This window comes from Ailuropoda melanoleuca, chromosome X (genome assembly GCF_002007445.2).
Source record: "Ailuropoda melanoleuca isolate Jingjing chromosome X, ASM200744v2, whole genome shotgun sequence".
In the NCBI taxonomy this organism is placed as follows: Eukaryota; Metazoa; Chordata; class Mammalia; order Carnivora; family Ursidae; genus Ailuropoda; species Ailuropoda melanoleuca.
Window position 1 is genome coordinate 40,439,698 of NC_048238.1, and position 14,791 is coordinate 40,454,488.

The 14,791-nt window shown below is 42.1% G+C and overlaps 1 protein-coding gene across 4 annotated transcripts in view; it reads left to right on the forward strand.

The window, feature by feature from the left end:
* The window catches only part of ZNF157 (zinc finger protein 157), a 37,359-nt gene extending 30,326 nt beyond the window's left edge, over window positions 1–7,033 (forward strand). For 2 of the 4 annotated variants that reach the window (XM_019798119.2, XM_034648830.1), the window contains exons 3-5: window positions 3,857–3,983; window positions 4,275–4,370; window positions 5,325–7,033. In XM_019798119.2, the coding sequence (XP_019653678.1) occupies window positions 3,857–3,983; window positions 4,275–4,370; window positions 5,325–6,547 (1,446 nt within the window). In that variant the 3' untranslated portion in view covers window positions 6,548–7,033. Of the gene's footprint in view, window positions 1–3,854; window positions 3,984–4,189; window positions 4,371–5,324 lie in introns of those variants that run through there. The other 2 variants (XM_034648831.1, XM_034648832.1) reach the window with 2 other exon arrangements.
* The last annotated feature ends 7,758 nt before the right edge of the window (window positions 7,034–14,791 follow it).

Below are 14,791 nucleotides of genomic sequence, written 5' to 3' on the forward strand. Positions count from 1 at the left end.
GGATTTCCTTCTTTCTCATGACTGAGTAATTCGGTTGTATACATATACCACATCTTTAGCCATTCATCCATCTATGGATACTTAGGTTGTTTTCCATATCTTGGTTATTGTGAATAATGCTGCAGTGAACATGGGAGTACAGATATCTCTTTGGGATAGTGATTTCATTTCCTTCAGATATATACCCAGAAGTAGGACTGCTGGATCATATAGTTCTATTTTTAATTTTTTTCTTTGTTTTTTTAGAAGATTTTATATATTTATTTGAGAGAGGGAGAGGGAGAAGCAGGCTCCCCACTGAGCAGGGAGCCCGATGTAGGGCCTGATCCCAGGACTCTGGGATCATGACCTGAGCCGAAGGCAGATGCTTAACCAGCTGAGCCACCCAGGCGCCCGTATTTTTAATTTTTTGAACAACCTCCATACTGTTTTCCATAACAGCTGTATCAATTTACCTTTTTTCAATTTATTTTATTTTATTTTATTTATTTATTTTTTTAAAAAGATTTTATTTATTTATTTGACAGAGAGAGAGAGACAGCCAGCGAGAGATGGAACACAGGCAGGGGAGTGGGAGAGGAAGAAGCAGGCTCCCAGTGGAGGAGCCTGATGTGGGGCTCGATCCCAGGACCCTGGGATCACGCCCTGAGCCGAAGGCAGACACTTAACGACCGAGCCACCCAGGCGCCCCACCTTTTTTTTTTTTTTTAAGATTTTATTTTTGAGTAATCTCTACACCCAATGTGAGGCTCAAACTTACAACCCCGAGATCAAGAGTCACATGCTCCACTGACCGAGCTACCCAGGTGCCCCTTTTTTTCTTTATTAATCTTTTATAACATCTAATTCGTCTCTCACCTTTACCTATACAGCAGTCAATGATCTTATTCATGTTTTCTCTTTTTCTTTCTATTCTTCTTCCATTTTTAGTTGTTTTTCTACTTTGTCAGAAGAACTTAATGATGTTTATGCATTATCCTTCAACCCATGACCCCAGCCTTGTTTTAGCCTTAGCTTTACAGTAAGTATATGAAATGCTCATTCACTGGTTTTGGTTGGCCAAAGCTCATCACTTGGTATAGTGTTGGCCAACAGAATTACATGTGGCTCTTGAACACTGGAAATATGCCTGCTGTGACTCACAAACTCAATTTTCTATGTTATTCCATTTTCATTAATTAAAACTTGAATTTAAATAGCTACATGTGTCTAGTGGCTACCACATTGGACGATGCAGCTCTATTAAATTCCTTAGGAAGGGCACAAGTGTTTTGGCACGCTCAGCTGTCCTCCTAATAGCCCTGATACTTGAAGAGTATCAAGTATAAAGCATAGAATTTCCTTGGTTTCTACTTTCTCCCCCTAACTTTCTTGAAAATACTGTATTACTATTGCTTTGTTTTTGAGACATTGACGCCAGTTTAATTCTCTTGTCTTGGAAGTTATTTCATCTTTTTTTCTGGAGGTCCGGATGAAAATTTTCTTTGTCTTTAAATTCTCGTTGTTTTACTGAGGTGTATCTCAGAGTTGGCTGTTCCAGGTTAATTTTCCTTGGCACCCAATGGGCCTTCGATTGTGCTGAGGTTTGTTTTATTTATTTATTTATTTATTTATTTATTTATTTATTTATTGAGGTTTGTTTTATGATGCCGGGTATGTTCTGGCTCGGTGAATATTCCATGTGTACTTGAAGAAACTTAATGTCTATATTTTTGAGTGGAATGCTCTGCACAGTCAATTGGTTGGTTGGTGGGGTTCAGATTTTCTATATCCCTGTGGATTTTCTGTCTCCTAGCTACTTTTATTAGTAAGAGAACTGTTGGAAGTCAGCAGCCGTAAGCGTGGATTTACCCATTTCTCCTTCCAGTTCTTTCGGTTTGGTTTCATGTATTCTGAGGCTATTTTATTAGGGCAGTCTCCCCCACAATCCCCTCCATGGTCTTTTGGCTGGACAGTTAGGGCTTTAGTCTCTCCACTTTGGCACTCACTTTCTAGAACTGTGTTTGCCCTCGGGGCCAAGTGGCGGGAGGTTAGAGAAGAGGCAGTGGGGATCCTTTCCACACTCTTCAGACCACTGTTCTCCTTGCCAGAGAAAAGGATTTCTGCATGATGTGCTGTATGGTGACTAACATAACATAAAAAAAATAAACTTAACAATAAAACATAAAAAAACAACAACAACAAAGGAAAGGATTTCTCTTGCTTAGAGTGTGAGGTGTCTCCTGCTACAAGGTTGCAGCTTGGGCTCTGGGGCTTTCTTTGCAGCAGGAGTGCATAAAAACAGAAACAAAACAAAACAGGAGTTCTCCCATTTTCTCTTTCCCACAGTACCCTCCTCCTTCAAGCTCATGTACTTTTGGTGTCCCTGCTGACTACCTACTTGGTACTTACTGAGTCCCTACTTGGTACTTCTCTCAAGCTCTTTGTTTTTTCTCAGCCTCCCAATCCTTGGCCTCTCCTAGCCTTCTCTTCTGGGCTTCGGAATCATATATCCACCTGCCAGCTGGATGTCTATCACTATGTGTCATAAACACTCCAGCTGAGGTCCAAGATCTATTTTAATTCCCCCTTCTGCCAACCTGCTATCTCTCTTGTTTTGCTAATCTCAATATATGGCTCCAGCCTCAACCCATCTGCTCACGCCATTTTCCGGGGAGTTAATATTCTGTGCTTTTCCCCCACTTGACAGTACTTCTGTATAATTCATAAATGTAAATATATTGTGGGATGGTCAGAAAATATTCTTTTTTTTTTTTTTAAAGATTTTATTTATTTATTTGACAGAGATAGAGACAGCCAGCGAGAGAGGGAACACAAGCAGAGGGAGTGGGAGAGGAAGAAGCAGGCTCATAGCGGAAGAGCCTGATGTGGGGCTCGATCCCATAACGCCGGGATCACGCCCTGAGCCGAAGGCAGACACTTAACCGCTGTGCCACCCAGGCGCCCCATCAGAAAATATTCTGATGGTGTAAGGAGTCAAGTGTCTTAGAGACTGACAATCTGTAGCAAAAAAGAGTCGAAAATCCCTCCCCTCTGGCCCGTGAATGTCTCTACAGGCCTTTATTTCATCAGTAGCCTGAAGTGCTGTTTTTCTATCATAGTGTTCTGTATGTGGTTCCATAACTCGCCATGTGTTATTTTATGTTTTCCTGCCTTTTCTTATGCTATTGGCCCATAGTTTTTGAGAGAAATTATATTCTTGTTTAAGGATTCAAAGCTCTATCTCCCCAAGTGAAGTTGAATCTGATAACACAAAGTGGAATCCCATTCCATCCCTTGTGAAAGCCTATTGCCCCTTGTACACATGTCTAGCACAGCTCCCGTAATACCTCATTGCAAGAATATGTTTATATACAAGTCTCTTTAATGGGGTATGAGCTCTTTGAGAACAGGCTCTCCATCTTATTCCTTTTTTTTTGAGATTTTATTTATTTGAGAGAGAGAGTGTGCATTTGCAGGGGGAGGGGCAGAGGGAGAGGGAGAAGCAGGCTCCCCACTAGGATGGGGCTTGATCCCAGGACCCTGGGATCATGACCCAAACTGAAAGCAGACGCCCAACAGACTGAGCCACCCAAGGGCCCCTTATTCCTTTTCGTTTAACCAAAAACGGAGACACGTCCAGGTACATAGTGTTAACTCAGTAGTCAGTAGTCTTTTCTTCATAAATTGATAAATTAACACTGTAGCAGGGCTGTTTTGGGTTTCCCCCCCAACAGAATATAACATCAGGCAAGACACAGGGTCAGGTGTCCAGTGTACCTCCTAGTTAACTCTCAGTAGTGCTCTTTGGAGAGAATTAGTTCCCACACATCCTCTCCGTGTGTCCCATTCTGATCACTGCAGATTGTTGTTACAGGGATCTGTGTCATTTGAGGACGTGGCTGTGGATTTTACCCGACAGGAATGGCACAGACTGGACCCTGCTCAGAGGACCATGCACAAGGATGTGATGTTGGAGAACTACAGCAACCTGGCGTCTGTGGGTGAGGATTGCTGTCCGTGTAACTCCTGGTAGCATGGGCTTCCTTTCTTGGTTACTGTAACGTGTGCAGTCTTCGTAGACTTTCACGATACTTGAGTTCTAGATTCAAGGGTCACAGGCGATCGATCACTTTGGGGCACCAGGAAGAGTGTGTGTGTTGTCACTCCCCCCAATGAAAGGTTTAAATGGGCCCCCTTCCTTGTGCAGCTCATGAAGATGCACCTTCCTCCTCCATCAGAGGCCCTAAGCTCAGACAACTGGGCCCATGTCCTGTGCCATTTCCCATTAACAGGCCTCTGCGTGGCCAAACCAGAGATGATCTTCAAGTTGGAGAGAGGAGAAGAGCTGTGGATATTAGAGGACGAATCCTCAGGCCACGGTTACCCAGGTGAGTGTGCAATAACCAGACATATGGAAACAGGGGAAATAAGAGCCCAGAAATTCAGGTCAGAATACTTTGGGCAGTGTTCTTCAGTAATCGCTTTTTTAGAGGCCCTTGCTCTTTGAAAATGACTGGAGGACATAAGGTCTACATGCTTCAGTTGCCTGAGTCAGACACACCATTATTATACTCCCACTTAAGTGCTCTGTCCTATTTTATTTTGATTTCTGTAGTTACCTACCACGTTTATCTATCCCTGCCTGCCTCATCTAAGACATTCTTAGATGGTCTGTCTCTCTTTAGTATTCTAAATTGCCTTCCTTCCTTCCTTCCATTGCCTTGGATGCCTTCTGTTGTCAGGCATTCGCTCATTCATTCTGTGTTCCGCCAAATCTTAAATGAGTATCAACTCTAATCTGGTCATGTTCGAGGTGTAAGGGTCCAGCAGTGAATAAACTAATGTCTCTGTTCTCCTGGAGCTTGCAGTCTGATGAGGGAAAGAGACCAGAAACAAATATATAACGTTTGGTGGTAAAAAGAAAATCAGTGCAAGATAAGAAAGATAGATAATGATGGTTGTGTGCTTGTGGAGAATGGGCTTAGGGAAGACTTTTTGGTGAGGTTAACATTAGTGCACCAACGTCAATGATGCGAGAGAGACAGAACCATGCAGATTTTGAATATTCTGGGTGGAGTGAATAGGACGTGTCAGGCCTGGTCTGACTGATATATACTAAAAATAGCAAAGAGGCCTGTGTAGCTTAATGGTGGGTGGTGAGGGTGGTAAGAGGCAGTATCAGAGATTTAGCTAGGGGCCAAATTATGTAGTCTTAGGCTATGTTCAGCACTTTTTTATAGGCTGTGTTTTATAGGCTTTGTTAAGCACTTTAATTTAATACTGTAACAAGGGAAGCCATTGTTGAGTTTTAAGTGAAAGAGTCATCTGATTTGTTTTTAAAGGATCTCTCTCACTGCTGTGTGGCAACAGTTCTGTTGGGGGTAATGCCCTCAGGCATGATAATGACCTTCGGAGTCAGAAGATTCAAACTTTGGATCAGACTGTTGAATATAATGGATACGGGAAATTCTTCTACAAGAAAACAGGCTTTGTGGGACATAAAAGAGCACACACAGGAGTGAAAAACTTTGGGTGTCATGAATGTGGGAAAACTTACTGCAGGAAATCAAACCTTATTGAACATCTGAGAATACACACAGGGGAGAGACCTTATAAATGCGGTGAATGTGCAAAGACCTTTAGTGCAAGATCATACCTCATTGCTCATCAGAAAACTCACACAGGGGAGAAACCCTTTGAATGTAATGAATGCAGGAAATCTTTTGGCAGGAAGTCACAACTCATTCTACATCAGAGAACACACACAGGAGAGAGACCCTACGAATGTACTGAATGTGGGAAAACCTTTTCTGAGAAGGCAACCCTCATGATTCATCAGAGAACTCACACAGGAGAGAAGCCCTATGAATGTAGTGAGTGTGGAAAAACATTTCGAGTTAAGATATCCCTTACCCAACACCAGAGAACTCACACAGGGGAGAAACCATATGAATGTGGCGACTGTGGGAAAAACTTCCGTGCAAAGAAATCCCTAAATCAACATCAAAGAATTCACACAGGTGAGAAACCCTATAAATGTGGTGAATGTGGGAAATTCTTCAGAATGAAAATGACTCTCAGTAATCATCAGAGAACTCACACAGGTGAAAAACCCTATCAGTGCAGTGAATGTGGGAAATCTTTCAGGGTGCACTCATCTCTTGGGATACATCAGCGAATTCACACAGGAGAGAAACCTTATGAATGTAATAAATGTGGCAATGCTTTCTACGTGAAAGCACGCCTCGTTGAACATCAGAGAATGCATTCAGGAGAGAAACCCTATGAATGTAGCGAATGTGGAAAAATCTTCAGTATGAAGAAATCCCTTTGTCAGCACCAGAGAACTCACACAGGAGAGAAACCCTATGAATGTAGTGAATGTGGAAATGCCTTCTATGTGAAAGTACGCCTCATTGAACATCAGCGAATTCACACGGGAGAGAGACCCTTTGAATGTCAAGAGTGTGGGAAGGCCTTTTGCCGGAAAGCACACCTCACAGAACATCAGAGAACTCACATAGGCCGGCCCTTGCCTTGTACTACAGAGAAAGCTCCTTTGTGAAGACTCCCATCACCATTTGATCAAGCCCTTTGGGTCTTCTGGTCACCACGCACACAGAGAACACCTACAACAATTTGGCTCCTACACTGGTGTGAAAATACATTCTGATTCCCATTAGGGGATAGCTCATTGTTGTTTTCATTTCATTTGGCTTTCCCTAATTAATGGTGAGGTGGAATAGCTCCTCACCTGTTGATTGGCCATTTGGGTTTTTTCTTCTGTGCACTGACTGTTCTATATCCTTTGCTCATTGTTTATAATGGGCTGCTTATCTTTTACTTCTTGGTTTAAATGATGTTGTTTTTGTTTTTTAATATACGAGAATATAAAAATCTTTTTCAGTCATGTCTGTTACATATATCTTCTCACGGACTGTGCCTGGTTATTTAATTTTGTTAACTCTTCTGCTGAGATTATTGGTTTCAAGGTGATAATATTCTCCTAGCCTTTCCTCTAAAGTTAAGGTTTTCCTTTCAACATTTAGAATTTTTCATCTATCCCGAGAGTTTTTGTGTGTGTAGTGTGAATTGTACAATATATACTTTACATAAATGGTATCACATGGTGTCAAAAGTTCTGCAGCTTGCTTTTTTCATGATATGTTACCTTTCCAAGGTCTATCCTTGTTGATAAATATAGGTCTGGTTCATTCACTTCTCTCTCCATTCCCCTAGTGCAAGACATTTGTACTGTTTCTGTGTTTAGTATCTAAAGCTAAGAGTGGAACTGATGGGTCATATAGAGTGTAGGCAGTGTCTAAGTTATTAAGCTCTTGTGCCCTCGCTCCAGCACCCCCCTTCTACACTGTGCTTTGTGATGCTTGGGCTGTGACTCTACAAAACGTGTTTCTGGCTTGCCATCTGCTTCCTGTTGGGCCTTGCCAATAAGAGATACTAAATACAAACTTCGAGGATGAGGAAGGAAGAAGGGACCTGCTCCTTTTCTTCCCTTCCTGTTAGCTCCTTGTTAATCTGAGCGTCAGCCCAGTGTTGCTTCTTCCCTTGGGCCGCAGCAGTTCCTCTCAATGGTAGTAGTTTAATCCAGGTTGTAGATTTCTAGCACTCACAGAACAGCCTACAGTGCCTCACCTCCTCAGAGATGGTAGCAGCAGCTGGCTGGTGCCACCACCTTAGAGGTATGAGTCCCACCCATATGACACTACTCCTCCAACTTTTCAATGTTTAATAATTCCAGTTCCTTCCCTTGTTACCTAAGCTCAGCTGCTTCCTGCAGTTGCTACCTCCATGATAATTTTAATGTTCTCTTTCTGTCTTTTCAGTTACATGGTTAATAACTTTGTGACTCGTTAAAAATTCTTTGTAGTAAGTTCTTTTCATTAAAATAACTGGTATTGTTTCTGTCCCCTAGCTGGGTTCTTCTGATTGATATGGAAGTCTTTCAACTTTGTTAAATAATTGGATTTTTGCCCTCTAGGTTGTACTAATTTGACTCTCATGAGCAGTTTGAGATGAAGTTTACATTTTCCCATATGTTCACCAGGATTTATCAGTCTTTCAAACTATTGCCAGTCTGAAAGGTGTAAAATGGCTTTAAGTCATTCTATCCATGAATATGGTTTGTCATTTTATTTTTTAAGTCACCTTTTTGACCTTCAATAGTATTTTATGGTTTTCTCCAAGAAATTGTCTTTTAAAGCTAATTTTTAATAGAAACTTTGCTCATATACCTGTATGTACATATATATTTCAAAATATAATGATGTATTATGGGGTTTATATAAATATTTATATGTAATATATATATGTATATATATACACATACATACACATACACAGATACACACTCATATATCCCCCCCCAAACACTTTTGTTTTATATGTTCATTTCATTTTACCCACATGTTTACCACCTTGGTTGCTCTTCATTCCTTTCTGGATTCCATCCAAGATCATTTTCTTCTTTGCCTGAAAAATACCCTTTAGTGGAGGTCTGTTAGTGACAAACCTCTCAACTGAGAATGTTTTCTTTTTTTTTTCTTTTTTTATTTTTTGGTAAAGATTTTATTTATTTATTTGACAGAGACAGCCAGCGAGAGAGGGAACACAAGCAGGGGGAGTGGGAGAGGAAGAAGCAGGCTCCCAGCAGAGGAGCCCTGATGTGGGGCTCGATCCCAGAACACTGGGATCACGCCCTGAGCCAAAGGCAGACGCTTAACGACTGAGCCACCCAGGCGCCCCTAGTATTAGTTACATTTATAAAGATGTTATCTTATTGATTCTTTTAATCTTCCACTCATCCATTTAAAAAGTTTCAATTTTATGTTTTAAAATTATTATTATTATTATGGAAAATGTCAAGCATAAATAAAAGTAATCTATAGTGACAGAAAGCAGATCAGTGGTTGCCTCTGGGATGGGGATTAACTCCTAAGGGGTAGGAGGGAACTTTCTGGGGTGATAGAACTATTCTGTATCTTGACATTGGAATGTGTATTGAGTTATCAAATGAGTAAATTTGATTTTTGAACTTCATTGATATAAATTATATCTCAATTAAAATTTAAAAACAACAATAAAAAAATTACCTGTTCCCACACCAGGAGTCAAATGTGGTCTTCCAGGAAAACCAGGAATCTTGACCACTAGATCAGATAAAAGACACTGGCAGTGGGAGACTTAGTCCTCCCAAGGCTTTAGAAATGGCCTTGCTGCATGAAAATGACCTTCACTGAGGCCCTGTGATGGGTTGTGCTCGTCCTCAGCCACCATTACTTACGTAGTGATCCCTTGCTGCCAACACTGCTGTGGGTATTTGACTCCTAATAGCTTAAGCACAATCCCTCTTGATCTTCCATTAGCCACCACCAAAGTAATTTTTACCCCCAGAGTATGTCAGCATGGTGTCTACTAATACCCATTAAGTTACAGCACTTCTTTTCACTTCTATTAGCCTAGAGCACAGTGTCTGTAAGATGACCTACCATCAGCACACAATATCTTGTCTTACCACAACTTTTTGCTCCAGCAAAGTCTGCTGATTCCCCATTAGCTCGTAGCATCATGTCTCACCACCCCTTTTAGCTGCCATTACAATTTTTGCTGACCCGTTTGCTCACAGCAGAGTGTCTTTTCACCCCTTTAGCCTCCAGCTTCGTGACTGATGATCTTCCATTAACTCAGTATCATGGTTTTTCTTTTTTTTTTGCCTTCCTTAAAGATTCAGCATGGTGACTGCTGACCTCCCATTAACTCACAGTAATGTGTCTTGTCACCTTCCTTTAGACCTAATGTAGTGTCTGTTGACCCACATCGGCAGTGTCTATTGCTCCCCCATTGGTTCCATACAATATCTTCAGCCCGATGGGTTCTAATCACAATGTCTGCTCATCCGACATTGGATGCTATCAGTATGGTGATGTTTATTAGCCACCAATAATCAGTGTCCGACCCCCCATGAACCCACAGCACAGCACAATTGCACCAGTATTAATCTGCTGTTCCCCAGTTATGCACCAATGTGGTGAGTCTGATCCTTCTGAACCCCCAATACAATATCTGCAGAACTCAGATGACCTTGTTACTCTGTCTTCTGATCCCCTGTTTACCAAGCTTCATGATTTTTAACCTTGAGACCCAGTGGTGTCTGCTTAAAATAGCCCCATCACTGTGTCTTCTGACACTACACTGCAGCCTGTCAGTGTATCTGCTGACCATACACCAATGTCTTTTGACTGATTGATTTTTTTTTTAAGATTTTATTTATTTATTTGACAGAGATAGAGACAGCCAGCGAGAGAGGGAACGCAAGCAGGGGGAGTGGGAGAGGAAGAAGCAGGCTCATAGCAGAAGAGCCTGATGTGGGGCTCGATCCCACAACGCCAGGATCATGCCCTGAGCCGAAGGCAGACGCTTAACCACTGTGCCACCCAGGCGCCCCTGACTGATTGATTTTTTTAAAAGATTTTATTTATTTATTTGACAGAGAGAGACAGCCAGTGAGAGAGAGAACACAAGCACGGGGAGTGGGAGAGGAAGAAGCAGGCTCCCAGCGGAGGAGCCTGATGTGGGGCTCAATCCCAGGACTCTGGGATCATGCCCTGAGCCGAAGGCAGACGCTTAACGAATCAGCCCCTTGACTGATTGATTTTTAAAGATTTATTTATTTACTAGAGAGAGAGAGGGAGAGAGAGTGTAAGCACAGTGGGGAGGGGCAGAGGGAGAGGGAGAGAGAATTTTTTTAAAAGATTTTATCTATTTATTTGACACAGAGAGAGCGAAAGAGGGAACACAAGCAGGGGGAGTGGGAGCTTTCCGCTGAGCAGGGAACCCGATGCGGGGCTCAATCCCAGGACCCTGGGATCATGAGCTGAGCTGAAGGCAGAGGCTCAACGACTGAGCCACCCAGGCGCCCCAGGGAGAGAGAATCTTAAGCGGACTCTGTGCTGAGCGTGGAGCCCAACACGGGGCTCAGTCTCATGACTCTGAGATCAGTACCCAAGCCAAAACCGAGTCAGAAGCTTAACCAACTGTGCCACCCAGGCGCCCCAAAGTGTCTTTTGATTTATTAGCCACTAGCAGAGTATGAGCTCCTTGAGGATGCATCACCATGTTTTTTCTTTACAGTAGTCAAATCATTGTGTCTGCTAAATCTCCTGCCTTCAACCACTAATACTCTGTCTTTGACCAGTCGAAGCCTCAGTCAAGTCGGCTGACCCCACTTTAGCCCCTATCATAGTGTCTGTTGATCCTCCATTAGCCAACAGTAGCTTCTCTGACACCCATGAGGCCCCAGCAATGTATCTTCAGATCCTACTTAGCTACCCTCCCTCTGTCTGCTGATCCCCAATTAGCCGCAAAAGCCGAGACTACCTTCCATGAGCTTCCGGTACAGTAGCTGCTGATTCCACATCAGCCCCACCTTGCTGATCACCCTTTAGCCATAAGTGCAGTGTCTTTGACCCTCCTAAGTTCCAATGATGGTGTTTGTGACCGCATGAACCCTCATCACTGTGCCAGCGGATCCCTCATAAGCCTCTGATACAGTGTCAGAATGCAGTGATGCCCCAGCAGACTGTATGTTGACCGTAGAGTTCATCACTGTGTATGCTCACATCATATTAGCCTCAACACTGTGACTGTTCATTAGTTTAATCTTTGCTTCATGCTTCTCAGTCATGGCATCTGCTGCTGACCCTGTATTAGTGTCATCACTCTCAACAAATACTGGTCACAAATACAGTGTTTTTGATCATAAAAAAATCAGCCCTTAGCCCTTAGTCACTCTGCTGATTAGCCATTAACCACCACTAAAGTGATTTTGTCTGTATCTCAGCATCCCTTCATTTACTACCCCCATTCCTGTGGATGCTTGTCCCTCATTATCCCCTAGTACTGTGTATTGGCCTCATGAACCTCATCGTAATGCCTGGGCCTCATGAGAGCCTACCCTACATTAGAGCCCTTCATGGTTCAGATGATCCTGTGTTAGCCACCTGTATAGTGTCTTTGATGCCCGGTAGTCCCCCCTAGCTACGCCTGTTGGCACTGTATTAGCTACCATGACTGTCTGTTGAATTCCCACTAGTCGTAAGTATGGTGTCTTTGATCTCTGTGATTATTTCCCACAGTTTCTGATGACCCTCTATTAAGACCAGCCATTGTTTCCTGATCTCTGTATCCTGGTTTGTTGGCCATTGTTTCAATCCTTGCAATTGTTCCTTGGACTCTGGTGGTTCCCCAGTCCCTCAGACTGCTATTTTATTCTTCTGTTCCTTGTACTTCAGAGCTTTATCCTTGGCCTTTTCTTTTGCTGTGGTCTGATCCTTAGGGTCTATCCCCTGTTGCTCTGGCTGTTTGGCAGTCCCTCTGATTATCTTCCAAACAGAACGACTATTTTGTGGTCTCTCCAGATGTTTGATCCTCAGGTCCAGACACTGTTCCCTTGTCGCTCCAGCTGTTTCCTTGTTTCTCTGGCTATTCCCTCGGCCTGAGACTGTTCCCTTACCTCTCTGGATGTCTGCTAGGTATTTCTGGCTATTGCATAACATTTAGGAATGACTTCCATTTGGCCGTTCTAGAGTTTCTATGGTTATCCTATTACTGTAAGGACTGTTCTCTGTCCCTATTGCTGTTTTCTAGTGTCCTGGAATATTTCCTCAGCCCTGGCTATTGTCTGGAACCACAGACTGTTCCTGCTGCTTCTGGTTGTTCCCCAATGCCTGGAATAATTTACCTTACTCTCCCGGTTGTTACCTCAATCCTAGGTATGTTCACACATGCTTGTTTTCTGGTTTATCCAACTGTTTCTCAACACCAAGGACTGTTGTATACACTGGATGCGGCTGGGGGTATTAAACAGCAAGGAGTTTCAGGCTGCAGAGGGAGCACCTTCCCTCCACGTAGTTCCCTTTAGTTGTGGCTGGTATGGAGAAGCATACCTTACAGAGAGGCTTCCTACTTCAGAGTCCTTGCGTGGCTCCTGGCAAGCTATCTGTAGTCCTGGGGTCACTACATTTCCTCCCATTATCCTTCTAGAAAGATCCACTAAAGTGAGTAAAGTGAGTTACCCTCCACCCCAGCATTCCATGTGTCTGGGTATGAATCTCTGATTGAGAGAGACTGATGGCTGAGAGGAAGCACGTGGGGGCCACAGCCCTGTAAGGTGTACAGCAAGGGGGGGTCCTGCTCAATGGGTAGCCTGGGGGCAGGCCCCTCCCTCCACTGAGTCTCAGTACCTCCCCCTAAAAAATGGACCTCACACTCCATACCCAGAATCCTTCTGAAGTCTTTGTAAGGGTTGGAGGATGATTAATGGATGTATTTTTTCAGGTCAAAACACAAAACACATAATAAAAAGTTCATGTGTAATATTCATAACAGTGATTTAATTTCTAGACAGGTAACGTAGCGTAATGAAGAACACAAGTGCTGGGGCCAATCTGTATTCAAATCCTGTCCCTTAATGGTTTCTTAGATAACAACATCAAAAGCACACACTATAAAACAAACAGATAAATTAGATTTCATCAAAATTAACAACTTCTGTTCTGCAAACAATACTGTCAAGAACGTAAAAACCCAGAGAACGGGAGAAAGTATTTACAAATCACATATCCTTTATCTAGAATATATAAAGAACTCTTATGACTCAATAATTAAAATATAAATAACCCAACTTAAAAATGGGCAAAAGATCTGAATAGACATTTCTCCAAATGAGATACAGAAATGGCCTAAGCATATGAAAAACTGCTCAACATCATTAGGCATCAGGGAAATGGGGATCAAAACCACAATTAAAAAAAATACCACAGTGAGAGAGGACTTCACACCTACTAGTATGGCTAGGAAAAAAAAGTATAGACCGCAACAAGTGTTGGTGGGGATGTGGAAAAATTGAACCCATCCTACATTGCTGGTGGAACACAAAGTGGTGCAGCCATTTTGGAAAACACTTTGAAAGTTTCTAAAAAATGTTAGAGTTACCATATGATTTAGGAATTTCAATCCTGGGTATCCACCCAAGAAAAATGAAAACCTGTCCATATAAAAACTTATACACAAATGTTCACAGCAGCATTATGCATAATCACCTCAAAGTGGGAACCACGCAAATGTCTTTTGACTGATGAATGGAATATTCTACAGTAATATTACTTGAAAGAAGTCAGTCACGAGAGAGCACATATTGCAAGACTCCATTTATATGAAATGTCCAGAAGAAGCAAAACTGTGGAAACAAAATAGATTAGTGGTTGCCTAAGGCTGGGGTGGGAGGAGGTGGGAGCAACGGAGAGTAGACTGCTGATGGGTACAGGGTCTCTTTTCGGATGATGAAAATATTCTAAAATTCTATTGTGATGGTTGTGCAACTTTATGAATATACTAAAATTAATTTACTTGTCATGTTAAATGGATAAATTTTATTGTATGTGAATTACACCTCGATCATGTTTTAAAAAGAAAAATACTATAAAAATAAAAAAGATTTTAACTAGGTCAGTATTTTAAAAATCGAGTCTTTGTAATTTTTTTTAAGGAAAAAAATTTTAATTAGTGTCTGCTTATAATTTGGACTAAAAAATTCCTAACTTTTCCTTGTCCTAGCTGTGTGTCCTTGGGGAAATTATATTATCTCTCTATGTCTCAGTTTTTACATCTGTAAAATGGAGATTAAAAATAATGCCTAACTCATAGGAACAGTGTGAATATTAAATGAAGTCATATATATAAAGTGCTTAAAACAATGCCAGGCACCTAGTCTGTATTACTTACTATTATGAGT